This window comes from Nicotiana tabacum, chromosome 14, assembly GCF_000715075.1.
Source record: "Nicotiana tabacum cultivar K326 chromosome 14, ASM71507v2, whole genome shotgun sequence".
In the NCBI taxonomy this organism is placed as follows: Eukaryota; Viridiplantae; Streptophyta; class Magnoliopsida; order Solanales; family Solanaceae; genus Nicotiana; species Nicotiana tabacum.
The window spans coordinates 83,416,172-83,432,485 of record NC_134093.1 but is presented as its reverse complement, the minus strand read 5'-3'; the positions used below and the strand labels follow the sequence as shown (position 1 = coordinate 83,432,485).

The following is a 16,314-nucleotide window of genomic DNA, read 5'->3' as shown; positions in this document are numbered from 1 at the left end:
TTGAAGTTTATTTTCACATATTTGTTGTTGTCTTGCCTAACAAGCGGTGTTAGGAGCCATCACGGCTCCGGAGGAATTTTTGGGTCGTGACATCTAGCTTTTAATTGGAGACGTTTAATCAACATTCTTCTAGACCATTTTAACTTTTATTCTAGTGGCTATACAATAAACATTAAAGGCCTGAGATGTAAACTCACCAGCATTATCAAGACGAATTGTCTTAATTGCATAATCTGAAAATTGTGCTTTTAAACTTATTATTTGGGCCAACAATCTCGCAAATGCCATTTTATTAGTTAACAATAAGCACGCATGCGGCCATCTTGTAGATGCGTCTATAATGACCATAATATACTTGAATTCGTCTATAATGACCATAATATACTTGAATATTCCACATGGAGGGTGTATAAGCCTACATATATCACCTTGTATACGTTCTAGAAATGCAGGGCATTTAATCTCAACCTGTAACGACCTAATAGGTCGTTTTGAGTGCTAACTTTTCTTTTCTTTTTTTTGTGTTCTGAGACTTCTTATAACTCAATTTGATGATTTATGACTTGCGTGCGTAATCCTTGTCAATTTTCGGAAAGTTTATATGTGAAGTTTTGTAAAAAAAGTGATTTTTGACTTTTAAAACGACTAGAGTTGACCTCAACGTCTTTGGTAAACGACCTTGGATCGGTATTTTACCAATTTCGGTAGGTTCGTATGATGGTTTTGGACTTGTACGCATGTTCAGTTGGGGTCTCGAGTGACCCGAGGTCGTTTCGGCGTATTATGTGAAAAGTTGGAAAGATGAGTTTTGAACTTGAAAATCTTGAGTTTTAATGATCGATTCTTGATTTTACATGTTATTTTGGTGATTTGATCTTGCGAGCAAGTTTGTATGGTCCCGGGTGACCCGATTTTTTTTTTTTAAATTCTGAAAATATTATATTTATATAAGTTGGACCCAAAGTTTAATAAGTGAGATATTAAAGATAAAGTCTCAACTTCCCTTCACTTTATAATTAACCCAAATCCCATTTAAGCACTAATTAAGCAAGAGGGTCAATCTTATAATAATTAAAACTTGAAGATTAATTTGCAATTCAAGTTTAAAAATGGGTCAGGTGGCCAAGAGCCCCAGTAACTACATCTTAATCTTGAAGTAATAGGTGTCGAGGATATATTAGATTATACTAATAATATAATAATGTTTTACACTGTAAATTCAATTGTAAATCAGCTTCTAAACTTAGCCGCCCCTGCGCGTAAGTGATAATGTTTTTAAAACAATTCGTTTGTCCAATAATAATAACCCAACTTCAAGACGACATGCAAACAACAAAAGAAGCAAAGCCAGAAAAAGAAAAGCTGTAACCAATAACCAAATCCCAAATTTCATTAAACAAATCCACCCCACAAGTCAATGACTGTACATTCTCAGGCATATCTATAAACATCCAAAGAATCAAAACAGAAAGGATCAACAAATTGTTCAACTGAACATTAACATTTCATCAACAGCAGACAATAAACTATTGATTCTTTTTGCTTTACTTTGTCTTCGCTCATATCTTTTTCTGGTTGAACAAACAAGAAAACCCCTTGTAATTTTGCCATCAAAAATGGGGGAAAAATTCAAAGCTTCAGCAGTTTCAGAGCTAACAATCCCACCTCGGGCCCCTAGTTTTGAAGCATTTTTTGGCGGTGGAAATATGCCCTATTTTAGCCCAGGTCCAATGACACTTGTCTCCAGCTTCTTCTCGGAATCCGAATACCCGTCTTTCTCCCAGCTTCTTGCTGGAGCTATGGCTTCTCCACTAGCAAAACCACCGACTCTTTTCCCTGAAAATTCATCCGGAGAGGAGAATTGTAAAGAGGGGAATCAGAAGAATTTAGGGTATAAGCAGAATCGACCCATGAGTTTAATGGTCGCTCAAAATTCTCCTTTGTTTATGATTCCCACTGGTCTTAGTCCTTCTGGATTGCTTAATTCACCTGGGTTCCTTTCTCCACTTCAGGTAATTGACTTTACTGTTCATTTCCCAGAAGATAAACGAATACTTCTTTTTGGTTCTGGAAAATTCTTGAAATTAGTGATTTTGTAACTTCGTTAATTCAACCACATAATAACTATCTACTTCTGGAAAAGTGCTGCTAGTTTTTAGTCAAAGGTGTAGTTTGGCAAGAGTCTTATATGTGAACTACGAGCTAGAAATCACATGTCGAAGCTTTTCTTTTGGTTTGCACAAAGTTTGGGATTTGACCTTTAGTACAACAAAAGCTTCTATTTTGCAGGATTAACTTTAGTATATACCTGAAGGGGAATAACATAATCATGAAGACATCCAGAAAGTGGGCGTTTTCTTATTAGGAATGACTATTCCTACATAGGTGAGCATGAGATGAGAGTAACTTGGTCAATGAGGATTCATATAACCGACCCTAACTTATTAGGGATTGAGGCCTAGTTGATGTTTTTGTTGTTATTCCGGCATAAGTGACAAAGAGTTTGTCAAAGGGACTGATTGAGCTCTTAAGTTTGTGGGTGCGGAGTACCACTAATAGGTGATGATGGGTGCTGACTTGGTATACATGTTATAAAAAGTTTTCAACTTATATATAGTTTGAGCTGGATAATGCCCGCACCCCACGATGATGAATTCATGACTGCTTGTAATTGTTAAGTGTCCCACATTATTTGAGGGAATAAATTGTTGTTTCCTCATATGGTCTTGGATAGTTCTCGCCTCATGAGTTAAATTTTTGTGGTTGAATTAGGCCGAAGAACCATTTGTTGTCCGAGTCAGACTCATCCTCGTTCTTTATTTCCCAATGTCGGACCTCCATAATATATTCTCCATGCATAAGGTGTCTAGCCGGGCGGTGTTAAGTGTCCCATATTGATTAAGGGAATGAGTTGTTGTCTCCTTATATGGTTTTGAGCAATCTCACCTCATGAGTTGTATTTTGGATTGAGTTAGACCCTTGATCCATATTCTTAACAATAATAGTTAAATGAAGTTGTCGATCATAGTGGCATCATGCCGTTACTTATAGACATATTCTACTTTCCCTTGTAGAGTCCTTTTGGAATGTCACACCAGCAGGCCCTAGCACACGTCACAGCACAGGCAGCATTATCCCATTCTTACTTGCAAACCCAAGCTGAGTATCATTTCTCCTCGCAAGGGACATCAGCTCAAGTATTAGGAAATGAAACGTCGACCGAGCCAACGGAATCTTCTTTACGACCTCAATTAAATGCTATGCCGTCAGACCAGCAGACCAAGAAAATTGAACTGCCACTGGTTTCTCAATCTGAGGACAAGCCATCTTTTGCTTCTGTCGATAGACCAGCTTGTGATGGTTACAACTGGAGGAAGTATGGACAGAAGATGGTTAAAGCAAGTGAATGTCCTCGGAGCTACTATAAATGCACACATCTCAAGTGTCCTGTCAAGAAGAAGGTCGAGCTATCCATTGATGGTCACATAACTGAGATCACGTATAAAGGCCATCACAACCATGAACTTCCTCAACCAAGCAAACGCAGAAGAGATAGTTGTGCTCAGGATGGTTCAGATTGCTCCAAAGCTAAACCTGAAAGCGAAATGCAGAGTGGGACCGAAGTCAACGGCTTAAATGGTGCTCTCCCTGCTCGTTCTGGACAAGTGTCTACTGAAATGGCATCTGGACTTCTTCTTTCTAATGAATGTGATAAAATTGAGGACACTGCAACAGCAGCAGAAGAGGGACATGATAATGAACCAAATATGAAGAGAATGTAAGCTCTTTTGTCACAAGGAATCTCTTTTTTGAAAACGGAAAAGGTCCAAATATGCCCTTGTACTATACGAAATTGAGCACATTTGCCATTCGTTAATACTTTAGCTCAAATATGCCCTTACTGTCACATAGTTGGTCCATATATGCCCTTAGAGTTACACAGTTGGCCCATATATGCCCTTTTCGAAACGGAATCCACCCAAACTAATTAGCTCTTTCGTTAATTGTATTAAAGTGTATTACAAACACTATTTCCTTTTTATTAGTACTTTTTTTTCTTTACCTTTCTCTTTTCTTTCTTCTTTTTTCTTTTCTTCTATTTTTTTTTCCTTTTTCTTTCTATTTTATCCGATTTCCTCCATTACTGATGTCTTCTCCATTTTCATCACCAATTTCACTTGACAAAACTCATGAATTCCAATTACTAAGAAAATTCTCCCATAAGAATATTTTTATAGATCATATGTTTGTCAATTTTTTAATTTTTACTGAACATATATTTAGTTCTAAAAAATTTAACAAAGTAAGATTAAAATAATATTTATGTAACAAAAAACCCGAAAATCCAACAAAACCGAACAATCCAAACCGATATAATTGGTTTGATTTGATTTTGATAAAAATCGAACCAACACGTTCCATGTACACCCCTAATTTACATAGTTAATAAAAAAAAATAGAAAATGTCCAGTTGAAAAAAGACTAACAACTCAAATTTATAACACTACAACTTGAACTCTAGGCTTTTAATCAATAAATTATCTTTCTGGAAACAATTTAAATATTTTGGTCTTTTGAGTATTGTTAAAGGTTGATATGTTTTTATTATTTTAAAGTTTAAACCATAATTTTTAGAACAATTTAATTTCGTTTATTTAGAGGGTCAGTGAAATTGGAACTTGATTACCTTATGAGAGAATTTTCTTAGTAATTGGAATTCATGAGTTTTGTCAAGTGAAATTGGTGACAAAAATGGAGAAGACATCAGTAATGGAAGAAACGGATAAGGGAGAAAGAAAAAGGAAAAAAAAAAAGAGAAGAAAGAAAAGAGAAAGGTAAAGAAAAAAAAGTACTAATAAAAAGGAAATAGTGTTTGTAATACACTTTAATACAATTAACGAAAGAGCTAATTAGTTTGGGTGAATTCCGTTTCGAAAAGGGCATATATGGGCCAACTGTGTAACTCTAAGGGCATATATGGACCAACTATGTGACGGTAAGGGCATATTTGAGCTAAAGTATTAACGAAGGGCAATTGTGCTCAATTTCCTATAGTACAAGGGCATATTTGGACCTTTGCCCTTTTGAAAATGAACAAAGGAAAATGTAACTGAAACGAATATGCATCTGATACAAGTAACCGTGATGCAGGAAGACAGCTGTTGAGGCTCCTAATCTTGCTTCATCACATAAAGCAGTATCAGAATCCAAGATTGTTGTGCAGACAAGGAGTGAAGTAGACATTTTGGATGACGGGTTCAAGTGGCGAAAATATGGGCAGAAAGTGGTGAAGGGGAATCATCATCCGAGGTACTTTTACTTACTCCATGTATCTTAACTGTGACCTTTTGAATACATTAGTCGTTCTGCTGCATGCAGCTTTGCTTGGACTACCCTTTAGTTGTCTAAAGGAGTGGTATTTACTTGTGTCCTGCTTTTTGTCCTATGTCCAGTATATTCCACTTGCATAAATCCCTAGGCATTTGGTGAATGTAAAACAAATAATTCAGAAATTTACTAAGTCCAAGTCATATTCTTGAATGATGTAGTTATTAAGCACCATTTTTCTTGCTCCGAACTCTGGCTATCTTTGTTCAGGATAACTTCTCTTGGACAATGTTCCTGCAGTTTCAAGCCGTAAGAAATCTTCTTCTTCAATAAAACTATATAAATTAATTAAATAGGAAATAGTGTATTATTCTTATGGAAGTTGTAGGAACAACTCTTTCATCTTGGATTCTATTTTGGTCAATTTTACACGTCATCTTTCATTATGTCTGAGCAAAATATTCTCAGCCTCCTAAAGTGTTGGTTTGGACATTAATGGGGGGGGGGGGGCTATTCTCCTCCAATTACCGGACTCTTCAGATCTCATTTTGTGACAATGGGATGATAGACGACAAAAGAGTGATGTTCCAAATTAGCTTCTCTCTTCTTTTGCCGCTGCACCTTATTGTTGTTTTGTCTGTCTCAATGAATCCAGTTGGCATCAAGAGAGCCCTCCTAAGTTGTGGTATGGACTTCAACGAGAAAAAGGTAAAATAAAAATGAGAAAAAAAGGAAGAAGGTCCGCAATGGACCCTGGTCTCCTTCAAATTACCAGGCTCTTCACATCTCATTTTCTGACACTGGGATGATAGATGACAAAAGAGGGTTGTTCCACTTTAGCTTCTCTTTTCTTTTGCCAATGTCACTTTTTTCTTGTTTTGTTTGTCCCAAGTTGCTCTTAGAAACTTTCTTCAATGAATCCAGTTGGGATCCAGAGCTTTTGACGAGAAAATAATTAGAATCCTGTCTGGACAGTTGCTTGTTCTTAAATCTTTTTGAGTATGATTCTCATGTTAACAGCTGAAATATGCGTCTTCTCCCTGTGCTGGTCATTACTTTTAATTCATTCTCTTAAGTTGCATGAACATCTGTAAGGCATTCAGTCTTGGATCTGCATGCAGGAGTTATTATCGTTGCACATATCCTGGATGCAATGTCCGCAAACATGTCGAGAGGGCTTCAGCAGATCCAAAAGCTGTCATAACAACATATGAAGGCAAACACAATCATGATATTCCCATTGCTAGAAACAGAGGTCATAGCACAGCCCAAGATAGTACTCGCCAGTTGAACGAGCAAGACGTTGCAACTTGGAGGCCTTCACTTCATGAAAATGTTGCTTTTCATAACACCAATGACATACCAGTGTGTAGGCAGCTGAAAGAGGAACAGATTGCAGCATAAGTTGCATGTATATGTCTCAAGCCCCAAGAAATGTTTGTAAATCTTATGGCTACTTGCTAAAGATGTCTATATATTGTTAAACAGTGAAAGGTTAGGTGATCAAATAGTTTGTTCACAGTAGTTTGAAACTTCTGTACTTCTCTGTAAATTCCTGGAGCTAGCTTAAAAAACTAATGGCATATGAACTTCTTTTCTGACAACAGGAATATGGATTTACTAACTTGGAATTATTAGTTGGGATTTAAGAACTGGGAGTACATGGCCCCAGTTAATACAGTTATTTACTTTATTGATTAGTGAACAATCTGTAGAATTGAGTGGTTGAGCCAAGCTTCAAAAATCAGCTTATTTTGAGAAATATTTTTACAGTTTGTATTTGGCTAATTAATTTGAAAAGGAATTCTGAGCAGCAATTAGTGTTTGACCAAACTTCGAAAATCAGCTTATTTTGAGAAGTGTTTTTGGTGTTTGTATTTGACTAATTAATTTGAAAAGCAATTCTGAGTAGCAATTAGTGTTTGGACAACTTTTAAAAAGTGCTTCTTCTAAGTGTATTTTTCTCAAAAGTGCTTTTCAAAAAAATGCTTTAGGGAAAACTTCGTTTTTCTACTTCTCCATAACTGCTTTTACTTGTACTCAAAAATATTTTTTTTCTTCTAAACGCTTGGCCAAACACTTCAATTTTGATGCTAGGGAAAGAAGAAATATAAGTCCTTCCCATTGTATACGAATGTGTTTGACCTAACATAGAATTTACTAAATAAAGGGGGACTTTTGATATATAATTAACGAAATACGCATAAGGCCAAATTTACTTCTATCACTAAAAACTAAATGAAAGGGGATAAGAGTTTCACATGCCGCTTCTCATTTTTTCATCCTTATAATAACAAAACAGTTTTTATATTAAATGGGACCCTAAAGCTCAAGTCATTTAGGGTAAAATAGAATGTTAAAATAAAGAAGTTTTCAAATACATAATTTTTGTTTTTAGATAGATAAAAAAAAAGAAAGTGTTATATAATATGAAACCGACTCAGCGGTAACACAAACAAAAGCATATCCTGAGTATTAGTCGATAAATACAAAGTACCATTAACAAACTTAATTAATATACAAATTATATCTTTTAATAAGTGTACTTTAACTATAATAAAAGTTGAATAATGTGTTTACTTCATATTCCTCATACTTGTATCCATCAATGAAGAGAGATTATTAAAAAGTATGGAGGGATGAACGGACCTTCCATTATTAATTAGAGGTTCGACGCGAACCTCCGGCAATAGAGAGACTCTTGGTAGGAAAATTTTCACATTTAGTTAGGACGGATATGAAACAGTTATAAACAAAAACAAAAAGGGAAAAAAATGGGAAAGGGATACTATAAAAGCTAGTAAAATCCAAAAGGGAAAAGGTCCTATTTTGTCCCTCTACTATGATATATATAATTTTCATCCAATCCACCACTATCGTTAATGAACGATTTAAAATTGTCCTCAATCCTAATGTCCCTCCACTGTGGCAATGATTTGTCCATATCAACTGCCAAGTCATCAAGTCCCACACAAGTAATACTAAAAACATAATTTCTCAAATACAATCATGCAATAAAATTTCATGCCTTAATGGTCAAAACTGGTCAAGAGCAAATTCCTTTTACACTAAGCAAACTTTTAGCATGTTCAATCCACTATACAGATTATGTAGCTTCAATTATCAAATACATAAAAAACCAAATCTTTAAACAAAATTTAATTCTTGATCAATTTGATTTTATTTCTGGACTTAGATCTTGTATACGTTTGTTGGTGAAATGGACTGGTGAAGCTATGCAGTTGATTTGTTTCTTGATTTGAGGAATACTTTTTTGAATTTTTATTGTGTTTATGGAAGAATCTCATTTGTCCACCAACTGTTTGATGAATTTTCAGAGAGGGATTTGGTTTCTTGGAACACTTTGATGGGTTGTGTGCATAATCATTCTGTTGTTTTCGGTTTGTTTGTAGAATTGCATTGGGATGATGTTTCTGCTAGTGCCACGATGATGTTGTCGTTGTGTGTTTTGTCTGCGATTATTGCCTTGTGTCTTCTGACTTGACAGCACAGCTGACATGGGCAAATATAAACTATATGCTATAGGGGCTAATGTCTCCTTTTCCCAATCCAAAAACAGAAAAAACCATGACGAGGAATAACAAACTTCAACGGCTACATGTCTCTCTCTCTCTCTCCGTGTAATGAATCAAATTTCTGGCTATAACCAATGTTTTAAAAAAGAAAAAAAGATGACAAATGTTGAACCCATAAACACAACCAAAAAATACCCTCTTCTTTTGGAAAAATCCTCTTTCCTCCACATATCTCGCCGTTTCTCAGAGGGTCATCAAATCTTTGACCCTCCCAAAATGTGCTGCTTCCCTAAAAATAGCTCAATTTTTTTTCTTCATTTTTGGGACAACAATCTAATGTAGGGACTTCAATTTTGATCCTTATTTTTCTCTCTTCCCCCCTCCCCTGTGTGTGATCCCTTTTTCCCATCAGAGTTTTTATTCCTTTGATGGGGGGACATGGGTTGTGTCAGCTCCAAGCAGGCCACGGCCCATTCCCCGCCACACCACAATTACAATTCCTCCTCTATAAAAACTGCTGTTATTAACAGAAATGGAGAAATTATTAAAGATCCCAATTTGCAGCATGTTAATAAGAGTGGATTTGGCCCTTTGGAGAAGATTAAAGAGGAACCCGAAAAGGAGAAGAAGGCGGAGTCTTTAATTCGAAGGAGTTCCTCGAATTCTAGAGGTTCCAAGAAAGGGAGTAATGAAAAAAAGGCTAATTTTAGTATCAAATTTGGAAGGTTAACGGAAGGAGAACATTTGGCTGCTGGTTGGCCCGCGTGGCTCACTGCTGTCGCGTCTGACGCTATTGATGGATGGCTGCCTCTAAGATCAGACGCGTTCGAGAGATTAGAAAAGGTAATTATCTTCCCTTCAACTAGAGGTGGATTCAAAATTTATATTTGATGGGGTTCAATCTTTAGGTTCAGAATTTAATCTTTGTTGAAATTTTAGTGATATTTTCGCATATATATATATATATATATATATATATATATATATATATATATATATAGCTTAAATTGAATTAAAATCCTTCAGTTCCATTAATTTTTAGGGGTTTACGTATTTCATAGTATTTTATTAGGTTTAATGGAGAACACAACTGGAATGGAATGTTTCAAATGGAACAAATGATATGAAGAATTATATGGTTGAATTCAACTAGTTTTGGATTGAGTGTAGTTATTGGTGATTATTATTGTAATGAAAACAAAATTGCTTGTGAGGAGCAAAATCTTGCATTATCTATGGAGTATGGTGATACCATGTTTTGACAATTGGTGTATCTCTTTAGTGTTATTCCATACCATGATGCCAACATGATGAGCTACATATAATTGACTATCTAATTATCTTAATCTTGAGCTGATCATGTTTTGGTTGTTTTATTGATTTATCTCCACATTCTTATGGCTATTTCTTTTATTATCTTGTCAATGTCTTACTTATCTATAGTTTCAAAAGTGACGACATATTTAGGCCTTGAACACCTAATGCATTGAGACACTGACATTAGGACAGGCTATTACAGTTGTATATCATCATCTTACGAATGCAAACTGCTTTTCTTCTTACAAACACTTTGTTCTGCCTTCCACATCTGTAGATTGGACAAGGTACGTACAGCAGTGTTTATCGTGCACGTGACATCGAGACTGGTAAAATGGTTGCCCTGAAGAAGGTGAAATTTGACAATTTCCAGCCAGACAGTGTCAGATTTATGGCCCGAGAAATAACAATTCTTCGCAAACTTGACCATCCAAATATCATGAAGCTGATCGGAATAGTCACTTCTCGGTTATCATGTTGCATATACCTTGTTTTCGAATACATGGAACATGACCTCTCTGGACTGTTGTCATGTCCTGACATCAAGTTCACTGATTCACAGGTTTGTTAATATTTAAGCTATGGCTCTCTAGTCTCTACCATTAAATTTGGTGTTAAGGTCACTGTTTGAATTTCTTGACTTGCAAAAAGGAAAAGAACATCTCAATTTTTTTTTCTTTTTTTGGATGGAAGTAGATCAAATGTTATATGCGGCAGCTGCTGAGTGGACTAGAGCATTGTCATTCCCGAGGTATAATGCACCGAGATATTAAAGCATCCAACGTTTTGATAAACAATGAAGGAATTCTAAAGATAGCAGATTTTGGTCTTGCAAATTTCCTTAGTGCTAGGCACAAGCAACCACTAACCAGCCGCGTAGTGACTTTATGGTATCGACCTCCTGAACTTCTGCTGGGATCCACAAATTATGGGCTAACGGTGGATTTGTGGAGTGCTGGTTGTGTTTTTGCAGAGCTATTTTTCGGGAGGCCTCTCCTGAAAGGGAGGACTGAGGTATGTGGTTTTTTAGAAGTTTAGTATTGCCTTTGATAACATTTCCTACATAGTTCTCATAGCAGCTTGGACAAATGGGACACAATGAAGCTACACTACTAGAATATCAATGAAAAATGATTGTTTGATTTTATGTTACTCCTGTGCCAAAGTAACCTTGTAATGTTACTGATTTTAGTCAATTATGAAAAAGTATGTTTCTCTACTTTTTGCAGGTTGAACAATTGCACAAAATCTTCAAGCTCTGTGGTTCTCCATCTGACGAATACTGGAGAAAGTCTAAACTTCCACTTGCGACAATTTTTAAACCCCAACATCCTTATGAGAGTACACTCCGAGATAGATGTAAAGAATTACCAAAAACTGCTGTCAACCTTATAGAAACACTTCTTTCAATTGACCCTCATAGACGTGGAACTGCTACATCTGCTCATGATTCTGAGGTAAGTCTTCATTCGGATAGCAGTCCATGAATCTTTTTCTTGGCACTACTGAAGACTGAGTTTCCTCGATCTAACTCTGTTTTTTGTGACTGTCCTGTTTCCATATTCACCTCATAATTTGGACAACATTTAAGACAATTCTCCAACATGCTAATATTTTGGTTCAACATTTGTCGTATACCTTTCTTCAGTATTTCAGTACAAAGCCTTATGCTTGTGACCCGTCAAGCTTGCCTAAGTACCCCCCGAACAAGGAAATTGATGCAAAGTTCCGAGAAGAAGCACGGAGGTGAATTACTTTCTTCTTTGTCCTTCGTAGAAAGCATTTTTTGCTTGTAGTTCCTCAAATTGACGGCTTGTCATCTGGATGGTACAAATATACTAATATAGTAAAAGCCAACAAACTTAATCTGCATCTATATGCACAAAAAGAAAGATGATTCTTCGCTGTTCCTTCACTAGTTCGAGTACTAGTTCAACATTATAGCCTAAACATATCTATTTCATCCATCTCCAACTGCTTAATTTTGAGCAACTCCACTCCTATGATTCACTTATCTTCCCCTCAGTTTAGAAGCTTAATCTGATCTGCAACCTCTTACATTTTCAGAAAGAAGGCCAGTTCCACAGTGAAAGCATCTGGAGCTTCAAGAGATTCAAGAAATGTGCAAAAAGCTCTTCAAAAATCGAGCAACTTCGGCATAGTGGTCTCAACTGAGGTCTTTGTCCAGTCTCTCATACAGATACATTCCGTATTGATGGTGTATTGACACACTTCCTTTTTATTTATGAAGGAAGCTGAAGCCAATATTCACAATGGCCGTAGAAACAATGGTGGTAGCGGCCATATTTCTAAAGGAAAAGGAGCTACCGTGGCACGTATATCAATGAAACCATCTTATGATACAGTGTCAGAGGCTTCTCAGATGACCGAAGAATCTCAAGGCGAAAGCATTCGATCTGTCCCTGCTCAAATGACAGCGTCAAGTGGCGTTACCTGGGCGAAAAAGAGAAAGCAAGATTCTGCAGCCACAAGGCCACATCCACAGGACAATTCAAGAAGTCAAAAGTTTATTGCCTTTGATCTTTCCAATGTACTACATGCTGCAGATACCTCAGATTTAAACATGCAAGATAGTTATGACTTTTCTAGCAGGATCAACACTGAAGCCAGAGGCCGCAACAATGACGCCACGCATTCTATTGGCAGGCAATATACTCACGAGTCTCAAGAATTGTCAGAGGTTAGTATCCTCGATCTATTATACAACCACCACCACTACGCCTTAGTCCCAAACAAGTTGGGGTCGGTTATATGTATCCTTAGAGATGTTATATGATCTTAGAACTAAGAAAATAAGGACACCTTATTGCATTTCGAAAGGCAAGTCTTTATTAGCAACCGGCGATGAACCTTTCCTGCTAAATGGAGTAACTTAAATATCATGTAATGCAATAGAAGTTTAATTTTTTTGCTTCTGCAGCCATGTTACTTGTGAAACCTAGTATTCGTAAAGGCCCAAAAGTAGCAATATTACAGAATATCTATGTTGGAGATAAAGCTGTATATCTTTCTAAATGAAACAGGACTACAATGGCAAACAAAAAAGGGTTGGGTTCTCAGGACCATTGATACAACAGAGGAGTGATGCAAAGCACGATAATCAAACTCGCCAAGATGGTCGCAGATCCCGGTTTTATAGAGGTAAAGACATTCTATATCTGGTGGTTTCTCTTTCTCACTACAGAAAATCCATAAAGAACCATTGCCTTTTTATAGAAACCTCAACCAAATTTGGTTTGTTTCTGTAGATTTACAATGAGAATGAGCTGGAAGTGCATCCTGCATCCCTTAGCCAGTGAAGTGACTCGGGAGAATTTTTTGTTGATCGAGAAAGAAAATCAAAGTCTGTTAAGATATGTGGCCATTTCATTTCATTTTTGCCCTGGCCACTCTATTTATGAAGGGATTGGCATCGTGGTAAACTCTGACCCTTGCAACTATATTTTTCTGGCAGATCATTTGGGAAATTAGTAAAGAGATCGTGCAGACAAAGACATTTACTGGTGAAAGACAGTTTTTATACCAAATATGATGGAATCACCAGAATCTTGGTGCTGAAATCCTGAAAGTGGTTGGCGGAATCGGAATTTGATAATATGCTGGAGAATCGCTAAATGTATGCCCCAATTGTTTTTTCTTCCATTTCTTGATTAGTGTCTAGGCTTCCCTTATTGTAATTGGAAAATATGTATACACACATATATACCATTAGTTGACATGTTTATATATACTAAAGATTCCAGTATTCCACCATCCTTTGTGTCTTTGATAATTTATGTATTGTGTCTTTCGTGTGTGTGTGTGTGTGTGTCTATATATATATATATATATATATATATATATATATATATATATATATATATATATATATATGTATATATATATATATATAATTGATTATACGGAAGATTGTTGAACGAGGATGGGACAGTGATCTTGTCCAATTCACACCCAATTAAGGAATATGAAACTGTCGCTACAATAATAGAACCCAACGCGAGTCGGGGTCGAATTCACGGGGAGTTTAAAGTGGGTGTTGAGGTAAACACTCAAGAAAGAACTCGAAATAACTAAATTTAGCTTCCAAACAAAAATGGGTAACTGTTATCTAAATTAACTACTAAGAGACTTAACTAACTAATGAGCAAATAATGATTGAAATATTTTTTTTTGATGTTTTTATCAAATAGAGAAAGGCCTGGGGTTGTAACCTTAACCTAAGTGTAAACCTAATGGATAGAGTAAATCTATGCTTGCTTGGTAGATTGAGGCTTGTTATGACTCTCAATGCACAAGTACTCACTCAATACATCTCGGTTAAAGAGTGATTATGCCCAAATTGACTTTTTCAAGACCAAAAGGGTAGTATGTGAGTCCAAGTTGGATTATCCCTATCTCTAGTTCATATCCTTTAATCAAACTAATCGAAACTTCAATTAGCTCAATTTATTGTTGGCCAAGTTTTCCTAGACTAAATTCCCCTTTCTCAAGTAAGAACAAAGTCAAATAGGCATGAATCATTGTTTGCAACCATTAATTCTAACTATAAAGCATAAACAAGGCTAAATAACATTAACCCAACCAATAACAAGCATTAATATTAAACACCCTTAAGTTTTATACATTAGGGTTGGATTACAACCCTAGATAAAATCTAGCTATTAAATAGTAATTAACATAGAAAAATGAAAAGAAAAAGTAATTGAAGACATAAAACTAAAATTAAAGTGAAAAAGTAATTGATCTTCTCTAGTTGTAGCTCAAGGTTGCCCAAAGTGGCTAAAACTAACTACTAGCTGCTGCTACAGTACAAAAGATGTCCTAAAAAGGTGTTTCACATCTATTTATAGTGCTCTGAAATTTCCGACAAAAATACCCTTCAGAGGGTTCTGCGGCCGTACTTTATCAACTGCGGTCCACACTTTGGTATGTTACTGTTGCGAGTGCCTTCAGTTGGATTAGTTCTGCGGCTGCACATAAGCTTCTGCGGCCGTACTAAATTGCTGCAGACCGCACTTCGAGGAGGCTTCAGACTTGTTCAGTTGTATCTTCTCTAATCTTTCTAGCTTTATCAGTGCGAACCTTAAGTGCGACCGCACTTTTTGGTTTGCGGACTGCACTTCTACTTGATATCCCTAAAGCTTCAGTTTCTCCTTTGCGGCTGCATGTCATCTTCTGCGAGCCACATTTGCTTTTGCGGACGCAGATGGAATTCTGCGGACTGCACTGTTCTTTGCATTTCTCCTCTTGACTGATCTGAGCTGGAACATCTCCTCTTTAAGTTAGATTTCTTCATTGAGCTCACATTCTCCAGCGCACCTACAATTCACCCATATACATTAGATTCTGGGAAAAAAATCTTTACTTTCAGATTAAAACTAAAGCAAGAAGGTACTGATAAGTGTTTAAAATTCACACTTATCAACTCCCTCAAACTTAAGTCTTTGCTAGTCCTCAAGAAACTAGATTAGTTCCATCCTTCCCTCAGTGAATGATCATTTCAAAGAGTCACCTTTAAGTCATTCATACTCAGTTGGGACCAACAATTATCGATAATACTCATGCATTCTAAATAAGGTGTCAAAATTTTCAAAAATGTGCAACTTGCTTGTAACTCTAGTGTGACATTTGAGCCTCGAGAATTAACTTCATTCATCAAGGATTATTGTTCTTTCATGTAAATCATGTTGGACTCCAAACTCTTCCTCTTTTATCTTCCATTTTCCCTACTCACTTCAAGTTTTAACACTCAATTTCTAGAGCAACAAAGGTTTCACTCTTCTCTCACAAAGGAATGTCACAAGTTAAGCTTCAAGTACCATAGGCTTTCCCCTCATGTAAATCTTTACTAATGCAAGCATACTCGGTTCGAAATAAAATAGGATTTCTTTCGGGTTGTAATGAAGGCTTTTGGATCGGGGTATGATACTATATGGGATATAAGTGGTTATACCCTTCCTTAAGCACTTCACATCTCATTTCTTGGCTTACATTTGTCAAACCCTTAGAGGTATTTCTTTTTCTTGGGGGCTAGAGAAACTTGTCATCACTCTTTATTGCCAATTTTATTCTTTTTCTCCCTTGATATTTATACTAGAGGTACTTGCCTCAT

General features: G+C 36.3%; 2 protein-coding genes across 3 annotated transcripts; both read left to right on the top strand.

Annotated features, from left to right (window-relative positions):
- The first annotated feature begins 1,309 nt into the window (after nucleotides 1-1,309).
- On the top strand, nucleotides 1,310-6,932 carry LOC107785222 (putative WRKY transcription factor 4). Its single transcript, XM_016606472.2, has 4 exons — nucleotides 1,310-2,012; nucleotides 3,075-3,778; nucleotides 5,152-5,310; nucleotides 6,450-6,932. The coding sequence occupies exons 1-4, from the start codon at nucleotides 1,617-1,619 to the stop codon at nucleotides 6,730-6,732; spliced, it is 1,542 nt and encodes a 513-aa protein (XP_016461958.2). The 5' UTR covers nucleotides 1,310-1,616; the 3' UTR covers nucleotides 6,733-6,932.
- A 1,271-nt stretch (nucleotides 6,933-8,203) lies between these two features.
- LOC107785221 (protein IMPAIRED IN BABA-INDUCED STERILITY 1-like) lies at nucleotides 8,204-13,955 on the top strand. 2 transcript variants are annotated; one of them, XR_001647825.2, is made up of 10 exons: nucleotides 8,210-9,707; nucleotides 10,459-10,743; nucleotides 10,878-11,195; nucleotides 11,411-11,638; nucleotides 11,830-11,927; nucleotides 12,249-12,357; nucleotides 12,433-12,882; nucleotides 13,226-13,343; nucleotides 13,451-13,545; nucleotides 13,657-13,793. XR_001647825.2 is itself a non-coding variant. In XM_016606471.2 (9 exons), exons 1-9 carry the CDS (start codon nucleotides 9,303-9,305, stop codon nucleotides 13,459-13,461), a joined length of 2,022 nt encoding a protein of 673 aa, XP_016461957.1. In that variant the 5' UTR covers nucleotides 8,204-9,302; the 3' UTR covers nucleotides 13,462-13,955. The 2 variants fall into 2 exon arrangements, 1 of the variants encoding a protein (XP_016461957.1); XM_016606471.2 differs by having other exon boundaries at nucleotides 8,204-9,707; nucleotides 13,451-13,955.
- The last annotated feature ends 2,359 nt before the right edge of the window (nucleotides 13,956-16,314 follow it).